The 19206-nt window shown below is 41.0% G+C and overlaps 1 protein-coding gene across 1 annotated transcript in view; it reads left to right on the top strand.

The window, feature by feature from the left end:
• Nucleotides 1-19206, top strand: part of cacna2d3a (calcium channel, voltage-dependent, alpha 2/delta subunit 3a) — a 97464-nt gene that overhangs the window by 46486 nt on the left and 31772 nt on the right. Inside the window, 12 exon segments of the mRNA XM_056729754.1 lie at nucleotides 4432-4503; nucleotides 4633-4713; nucleotides 8884-8958; nucleotides 12061-12144; nucleotides 13646-13866; nucleotides 14162-14229; nucleotides 14589-14634; nucleotides 14713-14807; nucleotides 14889-14982; nucleotides 15079-15174; nucleotides 17377-17498; nucleotides 17645-17722. Coding sequence (XP_056585732.1) covers nucleotides 4432-4503; nucleotides 4633-4713; nucleotides 8884-8958; nucleotides 12061-12144; nucleotides 13646-13866; nucleotides 14162-14229; nucleotides 14589-14634; nucleotides 14713-14807; nucleotides 14889-14982; nucleotides 15079-15174; nucleotides 17377-17498; nucleotides 17645-17722 — 1132 coding nt within the window.

Raw genomic sequence — 19206 nt, 5'->3', positions numbered from 1 at the left:
TTGTCTGAGTTCTGTACCTGTGCTTGGTTTGAGTTGTTTAATCTGCATTGCTGTAACCAACACACATTTCTACAAGCTACAGTAACATTCAGCAGGTCACCTAACATCAGCATCTGTTCAAAACCTTGTCATCATTTGTCAGCAAATAAAAGGAAACAAACTTTTCAATATAATGCGAAGCTTTAAAAGCATTTGGCAAGTAAGGGATAATGTACCGGCAGCTGGTTGTTAACGCAGAAATATTCACACTGAAGGGGCTTATTTCACGATAACATCCGGCTGCTCGAACATTATCCTGCTTATTACACGGCTACTTGCAACATCAGAAAAAAACTGGACATGAAATGTGAATTTTATCAGCTCATTTTTACTGAAGACTCTGTTGAGAACTTTTGGTTTTAAGGTAAGAAACGATGTTCAAATGTCACCAACAGGCAATTTGATTTAATCATTTGTAAGTATGGAATATATGCTATTAAAATAAATATTTATTTTGTCAAAAAAACCCGTCAAAATGCTTTGCTGCATCTGGGTTAGCGTGTGTTATTAGTTTTGAGAGGTTGTTAACTGGGAATAACGAACCTGCAAAGTTGCGACTGGCCAATCAGAATCAAGCATTTCAACGAGTCGTGTAATAAAACTCACCAGCAGATAAGCCAAAGAAACCATGCGATCATAGCCGCGGCCGGTGGTAATGTATTTTTTTACTGTGCCATGGGCCAGCCGCTTAAGTTTAATTTTTGCAGAGTCAAAATTTTGTATTAAAGAAGGATGCCAGTGTGATTATAGGATGCAGCATAAAAGCAAACAAATTAACACATGAATGGAAGCAAATAAGAGACATAATGTTTTGAATATTTTGAATACTTGAATACTTGATTTTGAATTATTTTACTTTGGAAACCATGTATCTGAATTTATTTGTTTCAAATTTACCTCTATGAAATTTAAATATGAAAATTCTTGATTTCCAATTTAAAAACCTGAATTTAATGCTCACAAATTCAGATACAAAAAAAAATCAACTTACAGAATTTCAGATAAAATACATTCAGATTGATCAAATTTGATTGCTCTTATTCAGATCTCAAATTTCAAGTTAATATTTTTCAAAGAAAACATATGTCTAATTCGACTGCTCAAATTCAGATCGAAAAATTCAAGTTAAATATTCACATGGGGACATCCGGGCTACCCAGGATAGGAAAAACAGTTGAGCCCAGAGCCCGTCTGCAATTGAACCGAACCATTGAACCCAACCATTGAACCGAACCAATGAACCGAACCGACGTCGGTCGAAAAATAATAATAATAATAGTTCCAAAAAATAATTAGCAACAACATACTTTTGTTCTGTAGAGTCTGATTGTACATAAACAGTTAACTTACCGGAGCGCCTTCGTTTTCCCTAGATGTCATCTTCTTAACAGGTTTAATATCCGTGCCTTGACCTCTTCTTGGATCATGACAGACAGTCAGGTTGACGTGCTCTGATAGGCCGCCCGACATCGGTTCAATAGTTCGGTTCAATGGTTCGGTTCAATTGCAGACGGGCTCTGGGCTCAACTGTTTTTCCTATACTGGGTAGCCCGGATGTTACCATGTGAATATTTAACTTGAATTTTTCGATCTGAATGTGAGCAGTTGAATTAGACATATGTTTTCTTTGAAAAGTATTAACTTGAAATTTGAGATCTGAATAAGAGCAATCAAATTTGATCAATCTGAATGTATTTTATCTGAAATTCTGTAAGTTTTTTGTATCTGAATTTGTGAGCATTAAATTCAGGTTTTTAAATTGGAAATCAAGAATTTTCATATTTAAATTTCATAGAGGTAACTTCGAAACAAATAAATTCAGATACATGGTTTCCAAAGTAAAATAATTCAAAATCAAGTATTCATAGGCTGTTAAATTTCAAAACATTATGTCTCTTATTTGCTTCCATAACATGTTATATGTGAAGGCCTATAGCCAAAGCACAATCTGTTGTACAAAACTAGCTTCACAGCGGCAGTTTAACCCCCAAACATCAACCTATAATAAACCAAAGCAGTCACACGAGTAAACACAACTACATTCTGCATATGACAGCACATAGAGATCAACTGTAATGTTACACATTCTGACTGTAGGTCTATTAGCCACAATTGTCACATTACTGCTGCCTGCATTGGATATTAGTGAATAGTCACATTAGTAAAATATACCGCTGAGCTTTCCTGTAGCTCAGTGGTAAGAGCAGTTTGTTAACAACACAAGGTTGTGGGTTGGATCCCAGGGGATTGCACATACCTATGTATAAATGTATAGGATAATGCAATGTAAGTCGCTTTGGATAAAAGCGTCTGCTAAATGCATTAATGTAAATGTAAATATATTTTTTTATATTTATACTGATAGCCGGCCAAAGGCAGCAATACTTTTTACTCAATCCAAAGAAAATTCAGCTATTTTCAGATTAATAGTAGTTAGATGCTTGTGATACTTATAAATAGTGGAAGTTAACTTTACTATTTGCTCTTCAGTATTGTTGTGCATTAAATTGATGTGCAATAATAATAGAGTGTAAATCATTATATTTATAAAAGTTATTAAAATGACGCCAATTTATTATATTATATTATATTATAAGGTCAAACCACAACTTGCAAAAGTCACATAGTATGTTGAGGTATATTTTACTGAAATTGTGGATACAGACACTTGCAAACATTTATTAAAAATCATATGAAATTCTTTTAAACTAAGCTTTGTCAAGCCTTGAGTATATTTCATCCAGTATGATTATAATTCATTGCCTTCATAAATAATGCCTTGACAAAATTGGATGTTTCAGATGTAATATAATGTTGACTAACACACACACACACGTTTGCTCACAGTTTGTGTTTTGTTTTTATAGCGTCCACACACTCAGAAGGTAAAAGTGCATGATTTTATGAACTGTTTCCATGATCATATGTTCTGTAATGTCATTGAGATGTTACGTGTTCATAGTGTAGATTATTAATGTCGTTGTGTTGTGTATGTACTCTCACTGCCGATCACATGAATGAAATGATCTTCAAACCCTTTTGAACTTGATGTTATATTTAAGTTAATAAAAAAACATCCTGCAATGTTCCTGGAATGTTCTTTTCTGGTCGGGAAAATAATAACCATAAGGGAACGTGTGTCTTAAACTGAGTAAGAGGTCAGAATAGAGCAGCATCTCAGGGCAGGAGTGTGTTCATGCTATAGACGGATCATCATTTCTGATTTATTTCATCTGTACAGATCTTATCATAGTATCTACTGGCATGTGTCCATTTACGTCCTCTCTCTCTCTCTCTCTCACTCTCTCATACTATTTCTCTCTCTCATACTATCTCTCTCCATCTCACTCTCTCATACTATCTCTCTCTCTATCTTACTCTATTATACTATCTTTCTCTCACTCTCTTATACTATCTATCTCTCTATCTCACTCTCTCATACTATCTCTCTCTCTATCTTACTCTATTATACTATCTTTCTCTCACTCTCTTATACTATCTCTCTCTCTCTATCTCACTCTCTTATACTATCTCTCTCTCTCTATCTCACTCTCTTATACTATCTCTCTCTCTATCTCACTCTCTCTCTCTCTCTCTCTCTCTCTTTTTCTCTCTCTCTCATACTCTCTCTCTCTCTCTCTCTCTCTCTATCTCTCTCTCACTCTCTTATACTATCTCTCTCTCTCTATCTCACTCTCTCATACTATCTCTCTCTCTCTATCTCACTCTCTCATACTATCTCTCTCTCTCTATCTCACTCTCTTATACTATCTCTCTCTCTCTATCTCACTCTCTCATACTATCTCTCTCTCTCTCTCTCTCTCTCACTCTCTCATACTATCTCTCTCTCTCTATCTCACTCTCTCATACTATCTCTCTCTCTCTATCTCACTCTCTTATACTATCTCTCTCTCTCTATCTCACTCTCTCATGCTATCTCTCTCTCTCTCACTCTCTCATACTATCTCTCTCTCTATCTCACTCTCTTATACTATCTCTCTCTCTCTATCTCACTCTCTCATGCTATCTCTCTCTCTCTCACTCTCTCATACTATCTCTCTCTCTATCTCACTCTCTTATACTATCTATCTCTCTATCTCACTCTCTTATACTATCTCTCTCTCTCTCTATCTCACTCTCTTATACTATCTCTCTCTCTATCTCACTCTCTCTCTCTCTCTCTCTCTCTCTCTTTTTCTCTCTCTCTCATACTCTCTCTCTCTCTGTCTCTCTCTCTCTCTCTCTCTCTCTATCTCTCTCTCTCTCTCTCTCTCTCTCTCTCTATCTCACTCTCTTATACTATCTCTCTCTCTCTATCTCACTCTCTCATACTATCTCTCTCTCTCTATCTCACTCTCTCATACTATCTCTCTCTCTCATGCGAGTGTGCAGCTGCAGGGCAGGCAGGGTCCTGTCCTCATGACAACAGTGGCCATGCCTGTGTTCAGCACTAAAAACGAGACTGTAAGTGAGCGATGTGTTTATGATTGTGTACTCTGTACAAGAACACATATAACAATAGAACCATAAACGACACTGATTGTTTTTGCCCTGTTTTTGAGTCTAACATGTTGACATGTTGATTGTTTGTAGAGAAACAAGGGCATTCTTCTTGGAGTGGTGGGCACAGACGTGCCAGTGTCTGAAATACTGAAGGCCATCCCAAAATACAAGGTACACAAGCACAACATCTCTCAGTCCCATCCATCCATCCATTTTCTTACGCTTATCTGGGGCCGGGTCGCGAGGGCAGCAGTCAAAGCAGGGATGCCCAGACTTGCCTCTCCCTAGACACTTCCTCCAGCTCTTCCGGGGGGACACTGAGGCGTTCCCAGGCCAGCCGGGAGACATAGTCCCTCCAGCGTGTCCTAGGTCTTCCCCGGGGTCTTCTCCCGGTGGGACATGCCCTGAACACCTTCCCGGGAAGGCGTCCAGGGGGCATCCGGAAAAGATGCCCGAGCCACCTCAGCTGGCCCCTCTCGATGTGGAGGAGCAGCGGATCTACTCTGAGCTCCTCCCGAGTGACCGAGCTTCTCACCCTATCTCTAAGGGATCGCCCGGCCACCCTGCGGAGAAAGCTCATTTCGGCCGCCTGTATCCGGGATCTTGTCCTTTCGGTCATGACCCACAGCTCAGGACCATAGGTGAGAGTAAGAACGTAGATTGACCGGTAAATCGAGAGCTTCGCCTTGCGGCTCAGCTCCTTCTTCGCCACGACAGACCGGTACAGTGACCGCATTACTGCAGAAGCTGCACCGATCCGTCTGTCAATCTCCCGTTCCATCCTTCCCTCACTCGTGAACAAGACCCCCAGATACTTGAACTCGACCCCCAGATACTTGAACTCCTCCACTTGAGGCAGGAACTCTCCACCTACCTGAAGTGAGCAAGCCACCCTTTTCCGACTGAGAACCATGGCCTCAGATTTGGAGGTGCTGATTTTCATCCCAGCCGCTTCACACTCGGCTGCAAACCGTCCCAGTGCATGCTGAAGGTCCTGGTCTGATGGGGCCAGCACGATGACATCATCCGCAAAGAGCAGAGATGAAATCGTGTGGTCCCCAAACCTGACGCCCTCCGGCCCCTGGCTGCGCCTAGAAATTCTGTCCATAAAAATTATGAACAGAACCGGCGACAAAGGGCAGCCCTGCCGGAGTCCAACATGCACCGGGAACAAGTCTGACTTGCCAAGCTCCTGCTCCGGGTCATACAGGGACCGGATAGCCCTTAGCAAAGGGTCCTGAATCCCATACTCCCGGAGCACCCTCCACAAGATGCCGCGAGGGACACAGTCGAATGTCTTCTCCAAATCCACAAAACACATGTGGATTGGTTGGGCAAACTCCCATGAACCCTCCAGCACCCTGGAGAGGGTATAGAGCTGGTCCAGTGTTCCACAACCAGGACGGAACCCACACTGTTCCTCCTGAATCCGAGGTTCTACCATCGGCCGGATTCTCCTCTCCAGTACCCTGGCATAGACTTTCCAGGGGAGGCTGAGAAGTGTGATCCCCGATAGTTGGAGCACACCCTCCGGTCCCCCTTCTTAAAAAGAGGGACCACCACCCCGGTCTGCCAGTCCAAAGGGCACTGTCCCCGACCGCCATGCGATGCTGCAGAGGCGTGTCAGCCAAGACAGCCCCACAACATCCAGAGACTTGAGGTACTCAGGGCGGATCTCATCCACCCCCGGTGCCCTGCCCCCGAGAAGTTTCTTGACTACCTCTGTGACTTCAGCCCGGGTGATGGGCGAGACCGCCTCCGAGCCCTCAGCCTCTGCTTCCTCAATGGAAGACGTGACGGCGACATTGAGGAGATCCTCAAAGTATTCCTTCCACTGCCCGGTGATATCCCCGGTCGAGGTTAACAGCTGCCCCCCTCCACTGTAAACAGCTTTGGTAGGGCATTGCTTCCCCCTCCTGAGGCGCCTGACGGTTTGCCAGAATCTCTTCGAGGCCGACCGATAGTCTTTCTCCATGGCCTCACCGAACTCCTCCCAGGCCCGAGTTTTGCCTCCCCAACAATCCGGGCTGCAGTCCACTTGGCCTGTCGGTACCTGTCAGCTGCCTCGGGAGTCCCACGAGCCAGCCAGGCCCGATAGGACTCCTTCTTCAGCTTGACGGCATCCCTTACTTCCGGTGTCCACCACCGGGTTCGGGGATTGCCGCCTTCTGTAGTTGGTGGGTCCACGGGAGGGTGGCCCCACGTCTCTCCTTCGGGGTGAGCCCGGCTGGACCCCATGGGGGAAGGCCCGACCACCAGGCGCTCCCATACGAGCCCCAACCCCGGGCCTGGCTCCAGGGTGGGGCCCCGGCTGCGCCATGTCGGGCGACGTCACGGTCCTCGAATTTGTAGTCATCAATAGGTTTTTTTTTTGAACCGCTCGTGGTCTGACCCGTCGCCTAGGACCTGTTTGCCTTGGGAGACCCTACCAGGGGCATATAGCCCCAGACAACATAGCTCCTAGGGTCTTTCGGGTACTCAAACCCCTCCACCACGGTAAGGTGGCAGTTCAAGGAGAGGTAGTCCCCTTGTCATGAAACATGGTGGGGAGAACCCAAATGCAGGCAGCGGGGATAACGTGGTAAAAAAAGAAGATTTTATTAAACAATAAAACACAGAACAAAGATCCATGATGGGTTAAAACAGGAAACACAGGCAAAAACAGGAACAGAGACAGACTATACTAAACTAACAGACACTAAATATAAACTTGACAAGACAACGGTAAACTAACAATAACTGGACTTACTTGACAAGGAGTGAATCTAATACACAGCAGTACAATGTGCAGTTGCACGCACGCACACAGGCACATACAATGACCGAACACACGCACGCACACGCACACACACACGCGCACACACACACACACACATGCACACGCGCACACACACACACACATGCACACACACACCCGCGCACACACACGAACACGCACACGCTCACGCACGCACATACAATGACCGAACACAGGACAATGAAACAAGAGGAGTATTTATGGGGAACACACGCAGGATAATTAATAGGGACCAGGTGACGGGTGTTAAAAACCAAGGTAAGGCTAAAGAGACAAAAGGAGGGGAAACACCGACGAGACACGAGAAAGCACATGGCAAGCCAATATATAAACAAAGCCATGTCTTTCTCACACAAAACCCTAAGGCTATGCCATGACTCCGCTGCAAGACCAAGAATTAACATGACATGACAGCAGAATCATGACACCCCTGGAATCTGTTAGATCAGATTGTGTTTTAAAAAAGAGTCTCATGTCTCCGTGCTTTTATAAAAACTCATCCTTCTACAATCATTTTGAGTAATCTGCCTCTGATGGTTCACGATCTGAGAGGAAGACTGTCAGGGTTTATATTGTTGGTTGTTTGTTATCTTGTGATGTGTAGTTTAGAGTAATTATGGATATTCAGACATGACCGGTTTAAAGTTTAAAATAGATAATCAATAATAAAGTTGATGTGATTTGAAAGAGACGTGGAGCGCTGAAAAATGATCAAGACAAACAGTTTGTTTTAAAACATGCACTTATGAATCGCCCATCAAAAAATCAAGAATGTGTAAATCTGTGTTTGGTGAAGCAGAGACTGATGGAGTGCCACCTATATCTGACATTATCTCTGATTATCATCACAGCTCTCTCTCTCTCTCTCTCTCTCTCTCTCTCTCTCTCTCTCTCTCTCTCTCTCTCTCTCTCTCTCTCTCTCTCTCTCTCTCTCTCTCTCTCTCTCTCTCTCTCTCTCTCTCTCTCTCTCTCTCTCTCTCTCTCTCTCTCTCTCTCTCTCTCTCTCTCTCTCTCTCTCTCTCTCTCTCTCTCTCTCTCTCTCTCTCTCTCTCTCTGTCTCTCTGTCTCTCTCTCTCTCTGTCTCTCTCTCTGTCTCTCACCTCTCTCTCTCTCTCTCTCTCTCTCTCTCTCTCTCTCTCTCTCTGTCTCTCTCTCTCTCTGTCTCTCTCTCTCTCTCTGTCTCTCTCTGTCTCTCTCTCTGTCTCTCTCTGTCTCTCTCTCTGTCTCTCTCTCTCTGTCTCTCTCTCTCTCTCTGTCTCTCTCTCTCTCTCTGTCTCTCTCTGTCTCTCTCTCTGTCTCTCTCTCTCTGTCTCTCTCTCTCTCTCTCTCTCTCTCTCTCTCTCTCTCTCTCTCTCTCTCTCTCTCTCTGTCTCTCTCTCTCTCTGTCTCTCTGTCTCTCTCTGTCTCTCTCTCTGTCTCTCTCTCTGTCTCTCTCTCTCTCTCTCTCTCTCTCTCTCTCTCTCTCTCTCTCTCTCTCTCTCTCTCTCTCTCTCTCTCTCTCTCTGTCTCTCTCTCTCTCTGTCTCTCTCTCTGTGTGTTCACAGCTGGGAATCCACGGTTACGCTTTTGCCATCACCAACAACGGATATATACTAACCCATCCGGACCTGCAGCCTCTGGTAATGTGTTGAATGATGATGATGATGAGGATGATGATGGCTGAATGCTTGTAATCAGTGTCATTGTGCTGTAAAATATTCCTGTGATCTCACTGGATTCCTCTCAAAGAAACATAATTATCCCCAACCCTTACAATAACCTAACACACACCACACACATACACAAGCACACACACAGTCAATAGGTGTAATGAGTTGTATACTGTACAAACTGTAGATGTTATCCTCTAACATAACCCCTTAACCTAAAGATCGGAGAAAACATTTTGCATTTTTAGAATTTAAAAATGATCATTCTGTTCAATAATAAGCTTTTGTGCCCGTGGGGACCTCAATTTTGGTCCCCTTGAGTTGGTGTGCATTCAGGTCTCCACTAACACATAAAAACCAAGTCCACACACACATAGGTGAACTACAGTCGAGTTTATTGAACTTCACCTCTGTTAGATGTAGCTGCAGCGATATACACATGATTATAGAAAATAGACAGTTTCATATTGTCACAGTGGACCATTCAAAACATTGTGAATAGTTGTAACATATGTAGAAGCATAATTGTTGACATGTGCGTTTATTTTTCATCAGTGTTCAGAGCTCTTGCTCATGTGCTGTTTAACACTCGTGACTCATTCTGTGTCTCATGTGACTGTAAACTAAACCTTCAGAATGATGATGGTATGGACGGTCCAGCTCGTCCTCAGTGCATTGGATCAATGAAAAGCTACACGATGTCAGTTGTGTTGTGAACATATACAGTGAATATATCTGATTATAACAGTATCAGAGTAACCATAGAGGTCGTTACCTTGGAATTATAAACTTGTATCTGACATTTTTGCCAAAACTGATTTATTCACATAATCTTATTCCGACACACTTTATTTACAATATATGATTTTTTGTTTTTTAGTTGTGTGTATGTTTGGACTTTAAAGCTCAATGTTTAGGACTTAAAATAAATCTGTTATTTGTGCATTCATTTAAATGTTTAAATATTTTTTTATCAAACAATTTATTTCCATACTTTTTTCATATCAGCAGATTCTCTTTATAGTTCCACCACTGCTATACATTAGTAACCCGGCTGTCGTGTTATCAGACTTTCACTAGACAATATCACACAATATCAATAATCACATCCATATTGATGGAACAAGAGTTCTTCCTGCGAGTCGTAGAGAGGAGTTTAAACCGGTTGGAGTCGTTCTCAATGTCATCTGTGACTTCATGACACACTATTGATTGAAGGAGGTTTATTTTCAGCCTCTGGAAGAACAGGTCTCGGGTAACAGGGTCTCAGCTCATGTCTGCTCTGCTGACTTCACAGATTTATTAGAGAGAAAACGGTCACGCCGTTAGATGAAGATTCTGTCATGACAATGCCTTGACAACGTGAAAGAGAAAAAGGTTTTACTTGAGATTTTCAAAGACTGATCATGTTTGCAGAGCTCCTCATATAGTTACTGAATAGACCCAGATCTGAATGTCGTCCTTCTTGCACTTCCAACCCTCGTCAGCAGAGAACTTTCACATGGACGGTCTGATAATAAAAGTGATGTTTGGGGAAAGTTTTATAAAAACTGCATATACACAGTTTGACTTACTTCCAAAATACAAACACAATGTAAGCAAACTCATAACACACAAACGGTTAAGTCCAGTTGACATTTCTATTGAAAGATGGAGGTGTACCTGTGTGTTAATAACAGCTTGTCTTTAAAGCTAACGGGAGGAGTCAAGTGTTTATTTAAAGATGAGGTAACACACAGAGTTTCTGTCAATCTCATATTAATCTTGAGTGCCAATAGAGCAGTATTGAACACGGTGTATCTTCAGAAAGTGTTTAGTTTGATCACATTTATAGAAGAGAGATGATGGAGGTGTGCAGGGGGAGCGGGACACAATACATCATCACATTACAGTGACAGAACTTCACATAATAATGCAAATCTGTTATCATTTGCTCAACCTCAGGTTGTTTCAAACCTGTAAACATGTATTTGTTCCAATGAACACAGAGACGGATATTTGGAAGAATGTTAGCAATTTTCTGTTCTGGGATCCACTACAATAGTACGATTTTATTTTTTTGAACACATTATGATATTTTTAAGAATTAATTAACCTTTGACCACCATTTAATTCTTCCCACCATGGTAGTCAATGATGTACCGGAACTGAAAATGACATTCTTCCAATTATCTTTCTTTGTGTTCATCGGAACAAAGTAATTCATACAGGTATGAACTGACATGAGCGTGACTTAATGATGACAGATCCCTTCCTGTTTTTACATTATGCATGTACATGCTGATTGCCAACAAAACACCACATATGAAAGAGTTTGACATACCATGTGTGGTTCATGTCCGGCATCTTTTAGAACTCCAAACAAGGAGTTATGGGGAAGTGTATCGCACAAAGAAATACTACTTCATACATTCAAGTTGTATTTTGACAAGTTGACCATGTTCAGCATGAGATGTCAGCACGTTTAACATTGTAAAGAAGTCAGAATGCATGAAATAGCATGTTACCCCCCTCTTGAAAGAAATGATATCAGGTGTTTTCAGTGGTAATATCACAGCTACACCACATGAGGGCGCCATTATCTGACTCTTGACTCTCATGTGTGGTTCATTTCAACTCTTCTTTTTCACTCCACATTAAGAGTTTAGCTTCACATTAAATCAGTAAGAGCTATAATAGTATAAAAAAAAACATAATAGAAAAACATTGGTGGTCTTCTGCTTCTGTAGAGAATTCTCAGTATGCATTGGATGGACCCTGTAATCCAAACAGTACTTTTGTTAAGGTGCACAGATACATTTCTGGTTACTGTAAGCACTAGACACAGAACTGATCCTCTTGAGTTGATTCATTTATTGACTGTTATGTTTACTTACTAACACACATGAGTCACAGATTTCTGTCAAGAAGAAGCAAGGATTTAGCTTTTGTGGATTCCTCAGAAAATAGAATGCATTCAAGAAGCTTACAGACCATTAATGTGTGTAAGCGTTTAAAGATTGTTTGAGAAATGATTTGTATTCAGATCACATGCTCATATGTTTATTCTGCTGTGTGTGTTTGTGTTTTCAGTATGAAGACGGGAAGAAAAAGAAGAAGTCCAGCTACAGCAGTGTGGATCTATCAGAGGTGGAGTGGGAAGATAAAGAAGACGTGGTACAGTTTTCTCATTATTCAGTACAAAAGCAATTGTTTAAGAATGTTATCCCATGTTTTTACTCTAGATGTTAACGGTGAATCATTTACTTTTGGGAAGTATGTCATAAACTGTCCCAGTTACTTACTTGTTACACACACGTTTTTGAACGCACAATATTTGAGTTTATTTATTAATTATAAGATGACTGCACTGGTGCTTCACAAACGCTGTACCAACTACTCATCACTATAGAAAATCACCTGCGTACTATCATAAAACTTCACGTATATTATTTTGTATATTTTTCTGTTCCCTCTTTTCACGCTATGTAAAGCGAGTTTCTATTGACCAATGATAAATAAACCAACTTACATTTAGAAAAACATATTCTGTATAAAAACATTTTCAACGTTTAATATTTATCGTACATATCTTAGTGGTTTTAATTTTCTGTATACACAAAAGCATCTTATGAAGACTGAAACAGGAAGTGCATCTGTACCAGTGATGTTTTTATCTTGCAAAACGGTCCATAGTGAATTTCCTGTCTTGTCATGTACCACCAGAGGGCGCTGCGCACACCAACAGTTTGAGATTTTGGAAGTCAGATGTCTAACCCTGCGTTCCATCGTCCCTATGCCCAACTCCCTTCGAGGAGGAAAGCTCTGGATGTGTAAACTCTAGAGGGAAGAACTCAATTGTATGCGTCAGTTTAAAGTTCACATGGCAAAAGGAGCAATAAACGTCATTTTTAAGGGCTCATGGGAGGGCGATATATCCCGTTTGGAACGCAAAGCTCACACATTTTTGGGGGGATACATTAAACAGTTTGCATCAGTGACTCTAATGGCAAGAAGTGTGTTCTCTCAATGAAGGCTCTGTTCACACCAACACGGCTATTTTCAAAACTGCAGCTTTTTCTAGGCGGTTTGTCCGTTCGTTCACACGCAAACGCAGTACCTGGACACTGAAACCCAACTCTTGCCAGGGTGAAGTTTTTAGAAACTCCAAACAAACTCCTTTGTTTGACATCCGATTCCAGGCTTCTGATTGGCCAACATGGCTTTATGGTTAGGGTTATAGTGCCACCTGTTGGTTTGGCATCCTTTTGACAGCGCTTTATAGTGTATTTTTGTGCAGACGCAGTTTTTTATCTAAGAAGGTACGTGTGGACTTGGTCATAAAAGAGAGGTGAAAATCAGTTTTGTCTCCACGATGGCTTTCTTTTTACTTCGGTCACAGATAAAAACTGAGCTGAGCGTCTCTTAGTGATGATGTTTGTGAGGCCATATAATAGGTTCTTTATTATAAGTGTGATTTCATGTTTCCATTCAGGCTTGAAAAGCAGACCGTATCGGTTGAATCTGCCCATTTTCATCTCAGCTGAATCACACTTTTACTCTTCAGACTTTTGGATAGGCTTTGAATCAAAACATATCAGCTGCTCCCTTGACTGCTTCTGTCATTTATGTGACTGTCTCTAGTGTTTTTCATTCCTGATGGCTTTGGTTTGTTTAGTTGCGTAATGCCATGGTGAACAGACAGACTGGAAGCTTCTCTATGGATGTGAAGAAGACTGTGGAAAAAGGGGCAAGAAACTCCATCACACACGCACGAATAACACACCTTAATGCACCATTGTCTTCTTTTCTGATTGTGTGTTTGTGTGTGTCTCAGAAACGCGTGCTTGTTTTACACAACGATTACTACTACACAGACATTAAAGGAACTCCTTTCAGGTGAGATTTCTCAAGCTGTCACTGCACAAACATGTGTGTCATACCCAGTCAGATACCAGATCGCACACGTGTGTCATAGCTGTCAACCCAACACTCATCAGAGTTTAGTATGTGGAAAAGGTCATGATTCACGTCAGTCATTGTGAGACCAATCAAACAAACTGGTCTTGTCATCTGGAACCAATGAGGCTGCCGGATTTGATACTTGTCTAAAGAAACCTCCAGGATTGACCAGACACGATTGTTCTCTTAGTGTGTATAAGGTCACGCTGTGATTTCTTTCTCTTCTGTCCAGCTTAGGGGTGGCACTGTCCAGAGGTCACGGCAAATATTCCTTCAGCGGAAACATCTCTGTTGAAGAAGGTAACTGTGGATGACCTTCGCTCTTTATTTCCCATAATTCCTCATGAATGGCACTGTAAAGAAAATAAGGTATCATGGATGAAATGAGCTGTTCTTGTTTAGATTCTTGTTGACTATGAAATGTTGTGGCCAGTGTTTTGACAATTGATCGTCCCCCTGTTTGACCTTCTTCTACAGAACACAAACAACGCATAACGTTGAGAACCAAACATTGCTTTTCATTGTCTGAACACAAAACCACTGAGACATTTCTCCAAATACCTTCTTTAGTATGTGAAAGAGTCAGGTTTACAACCGTATGAGGAGAATAAATGATGTCCCTTTAATCACATCATGATGGTTTTCATCTTCTGTTGTAGGACTTCATGATTTGGAGCATCCAGATGTTGTATTAGCAGATGAATGGTGAAGTATCATCTCAAGACATCACACTGAGTGGCTTTAGAAATGGCGCACTATATAACACGTGTATGTGACTTTCAGGATGTACTGTAGCACGGCTGAACATCCAGACCATGATTATCTGTCTCAGATCGAGGCCATAAAGCTATATTTTAGCGGAGAAGCGAATATCAAGTGTGAGTTGAGCTCAGACGCGTGCCGACGCTTCAGCGCGACATGTGTTTGATGTCACGTGTGTCTTCTGACTGTTGTCACAGGTGATATGGATCTGGTTCAGGAGGTTCTGTTTGATGCTGTGGTCACCGCTCCGCTGGAGGCCTACTGGACCAGCCTCGCTCTCAATAAATCAGAGTAAGCAAACAGACGTCTGTGGAAGTCAACGTGAAATCGGTTTTTACGTCTTAACCTCAGCATTCCTTCACCACGTGTCTTCTTTGCTTCTTATAGAAACTCTGATAAAGGGGTGGAGATAGCTTTCCTTGGCACTCGAACCGGCCTATCACGCGTCAACCTTTTTGTGATGCCGGACCAGCTGTTCAATCAGTAAGTATGTCACAATCACAAGTTACAGGCTCGTAGCGCAATAATGAATATACACTAGTGAAAAAAAAAATTGATCGTTATAAAGATAATTGTGTACGAAACATAGAAATTCATTATTTCTGTATTTTATTGCTGACATTCTCATTCCCATAACACGTCCTCATTTGTCTGAGTTCATTATATGGGCAATTCCATAAAAATGTCGACCTTACCACGAATAAAATTATGTTTTTACCAGCAGTTTTTACTCCGCTAACAGCACAGATTTGAACATTTGGTGGCTCAGATACTCATGTGAGATCTCTCTTCACATTTGTTAAGCATTTGTTTTATTTTTAGTGCATGATTCTTCATAGTCAGGTAAGAGCCATTTTCAGGATTGTCACATCCATAGCGCCATTCCTCATAAATGGACACATGAAAATGAATATAAAGAAACTATTTGATGTTCTATAAAGATGCATCTCTTCTCCATTCATTGGGTATTATTGCTTCAGGATTGTGCTCTTTATTTCACAGAAATCCTACAAAGTTTATCGTCTCCCAAAAAACACGTCCTTTTTTTGTCACATCCATAACGCGTGTTTATTTCCCTTTTTGTAAATATAATTTATTTTCATAGACTGACATTTTTTGATGTTTAGACTCTATCAACAAGGGTTCAGTAAAATATTAACAGATATAATAATGAAAATAATCGCAACAAATTCATTCTCTGAGCCTTTTTATGTCACATCCATAACGCTGGAATTGCCCATATGTTGTCATGTAAACAGGTTTAAATGAAACATTCTGAAAAAAGAACAACTGGATGTTCTAGTAGACGTTCTCAAATGACAAAAAAAAAATGATTGACAGAATATTAATTTATAATAAAAATGAAGAAAAAGTGGATATGAGAAGTGTCCATGACTGATATTCTCATCCTTCATAACATTTCACAATGCACAAGATACATTAAGATTTACATTAAGATTGATTTTATGTGAAGAAACACATCTACCAATATGACAAGCAGGGAAACAGACTTGTTTAGGCATTATGGCTTCGCTTTTTTAAACAAAACATGCTATCTAATATTCCTTTTTCAAATGATAACATTGATGAGATGTTTTTTTTGAAAAATCTGGAAATTAATGGTACATTTTTTTTCTTTTTTTGCAGAATAATATCCAAAAACCACTAGGCCAGTGTTATATATTTTGTTCAGTCGAGAACTTTCAATATCTTAAATGTTTCCAATTATTTGTAAATCGTGAGAAAAACGCCATTTTATCCAGTGACACAGATCGTGTCTGATAGTCGCCTGTCAATAGCGTCAAATCCTCGTAACCAAAGACACTAGACGGACAGCCTGCGGTCTTCAGTGGAATGCAGGAAAGAGGCTGTTATATGATAGGCTGAGGTGCCTCACATGATTTGTGCCTGTAAGAACACAGTCTCTGGCGTTACTCTCAGTTTCCAAACTGAGTTTAACTGCTGTAGACACCATTACAACACAGTCTTGTGGAAAAATGTGAAATTATTAGTCTGTAGCGTCTATCAAGCAACTATCTTGTCGTTATGGAGCACAATTATTCTTTGCTGATTTCAGCTGGTTCTGTCAACAGAGACATACGGGTAAAGCGTTTGGGACAAGAAGAAATAAACGAGCGAGATCAAACTAGAATCTATATCGGTGTGGCATTTTCTAAATGGAGAGAGCTGCGCGACAAAGAATACGCACTCGTTTTCAGATCAACTGACTAAACAGTCAGTAATAAATCTTTGGCGGATTTTACAAACTGTGCCTTTAATGCATTTTACATGTCATACCTTGCTTTAGATAAATATAAAGGGAATTTGTTGATGCAACTGTTTTTAAGAAAGTCATGTTTGACATCTTGAAACCGAGATTTGGTTAGAATCACCCAGTAGTGAACTGTGTGTGTCTGTGTGTGTGGTCTAATTTTTATATCCGGTGGAGACCTAAACCTGAATAAACACCAACTCAGGGGGACTCGTGTCACTGTAGGGACTAAAATAGAGATTCCCATGCGCAATTTAAGCTTATAGATAATTACTTTTAAAAGACTCTAAAAATGCAAAAAGTTTTCTATGATCTTTAGGGTAACGGAATAAAATGAGCAGTTTGTACAGTATAAAAAACATTACACCTATGGACAATAAACCAGATGTGTGTGTGTGTGTGTGTGTGGTAAGAGATTTGCTGACAGCAGAGGACAAGGAGCTGGTGTTCAGCGCTGATCATTTTCCATTGTGGTACAAGCGAGCCGCTGAACAGGTGCCCGGGACCTTCATCTACTCCCTTCCCTTTAACACAGGTGAACACACACACAACAAATAAAACACAGACCTGAAGACACTGTTACACCCAATGCCAAGAAGAACACATTGTGACTACAGTAAAACACTACTGTAATAGCTCTATCTATGTTGTTATTATACTCTAAGTGTGTGTGTGTTTCAGGTTCTGAGAATGAGAGTGTGTTGTTGGCCAGCAGTGCCATTCATCTGTTTGATGAGAGAGAGTCACCCATCTCCGCAGGTATCTACACAACACACACAATAATCACACTGAGTGTGTGGAGTCTCTGTGAAGAGAGCATGAGCACCAACACACCTCACAACAGTTACCACGGGTCATTCTGCTTTCACACACTTCTGTAGTAGAACACGGGATATTTTCATGTCTTCTTCATTTGACATCTCATCCATAGAACGGCACGTTTATTTCTGAATAGTTTCCTCCTCACTTAACCAGGCATCTGGATTCACACAGACTGCAGGTTTGGCGCCCCCTGCTGGTTTTCTCAGAAGGTCTGAAGATCAAACCTGCTTCTCTTCAGTGAGAAACCAGTCAAATCCCACCGGTGACACGCTGAAGACCAAATGAATCTACTCATTTGCTTCTCAAAATCTTTTATTGTCGCACAGCGCTGGTCGATTTTCAGGCTTTTCGGTCTTACACATCAAATAATATTCACAACAATAATACAATAAGAGTATGAATATAAAATGCATAGTTATTTAAACAGGTTCTTAAATCATGTAAATTAATCTTAAATATAATAGAGTACTAACTATTACATGGTCCTTAAAATGACAATTCATGCAGTGAGCAGTTGAGCCAAAAGTGAACGAATAACAAATTTATTGGCTGTGTCCTAAATCGCCTTCTTTCATACTGTATATGAGTAATAATGAGTATGAGTCATGAATAGTATGTCCGAAACCTCAGTTTGCCAAAAACAGTAGTTTACTACTTCCGCTGAGATTCATGTGTGTGGATCGGATGGACACTTCTCTATCCCATGATGCCACGGGAGCTGAGCAACGGTCAAATTTCAAAAGTAAATTAAATAAATATAGCAGAAAGCTTTAAGGCGGACATCCGTTTTTAATGTAAGTGCCAATAAATGAATTTCTCGTTACTAAACAATGTTTTTATCAACGCTCACGTGTATGATGTTGTTAAAATGTCACAGGTCATGACCATAAAACATGGCAGACGCAGTATGTCCCAAATGTATTCATACTACACTCCCTCATAGTATAAAGAACGTGCTGTTTAACGGCTGATAGGTAGGAACTTTTACAAATTCAGTATGTACTGTCACAGTGTGTGATTTTGGACGCAGCCATTGGCTTTGGACAAAGGAGTCAACACATGAATCATGTGAACGAGTCGTCTGTCGTTCTCATTTCAGTTCCGGGTCAGATGTGCGTCACTCTGTGTAATGCCCACCTATGCTCCATTTGTGACAATGCACGCGGTTGACCAATCACAGCAGACTAGACCATCTGACCAATCAGATCAAATTAGGCTGACAGAAAGGAGGGGATTACACGAATGAATCACTGAATGAATCATCTGAGAGTCAGTCAAGAAGTAAGGTGACAATAACTGCCTATTATTAGAAAATGAAAGTGTTTTTACCGTGTATGAATGTAAACTTGTATTCGGACACTCCACAAATCAAATAAGGACCATCACAAAAAAATCACAAAATATTTACTCTTTAAAAAGTG

The sequence above is a fragment of the Triplophysa dalaica genome, chromosome 18 (genome assembly GCF_015846415.1).
Source record: "Triplophysa dalaica isolate WHDGS20190420 chromosome 18, ASM1584641v1, whole genome shotgun sequence".
Taxonomy (NCBI): Eukaryota; Metazoa; Chordata; class Actinopteri; order Cypriniformes; family Nemacheilidae; genus Triplophysa; species Triplophysa dalaica.
This window is presented reverse-complemented; position numbering and strand designations above follow the sequence as displayed.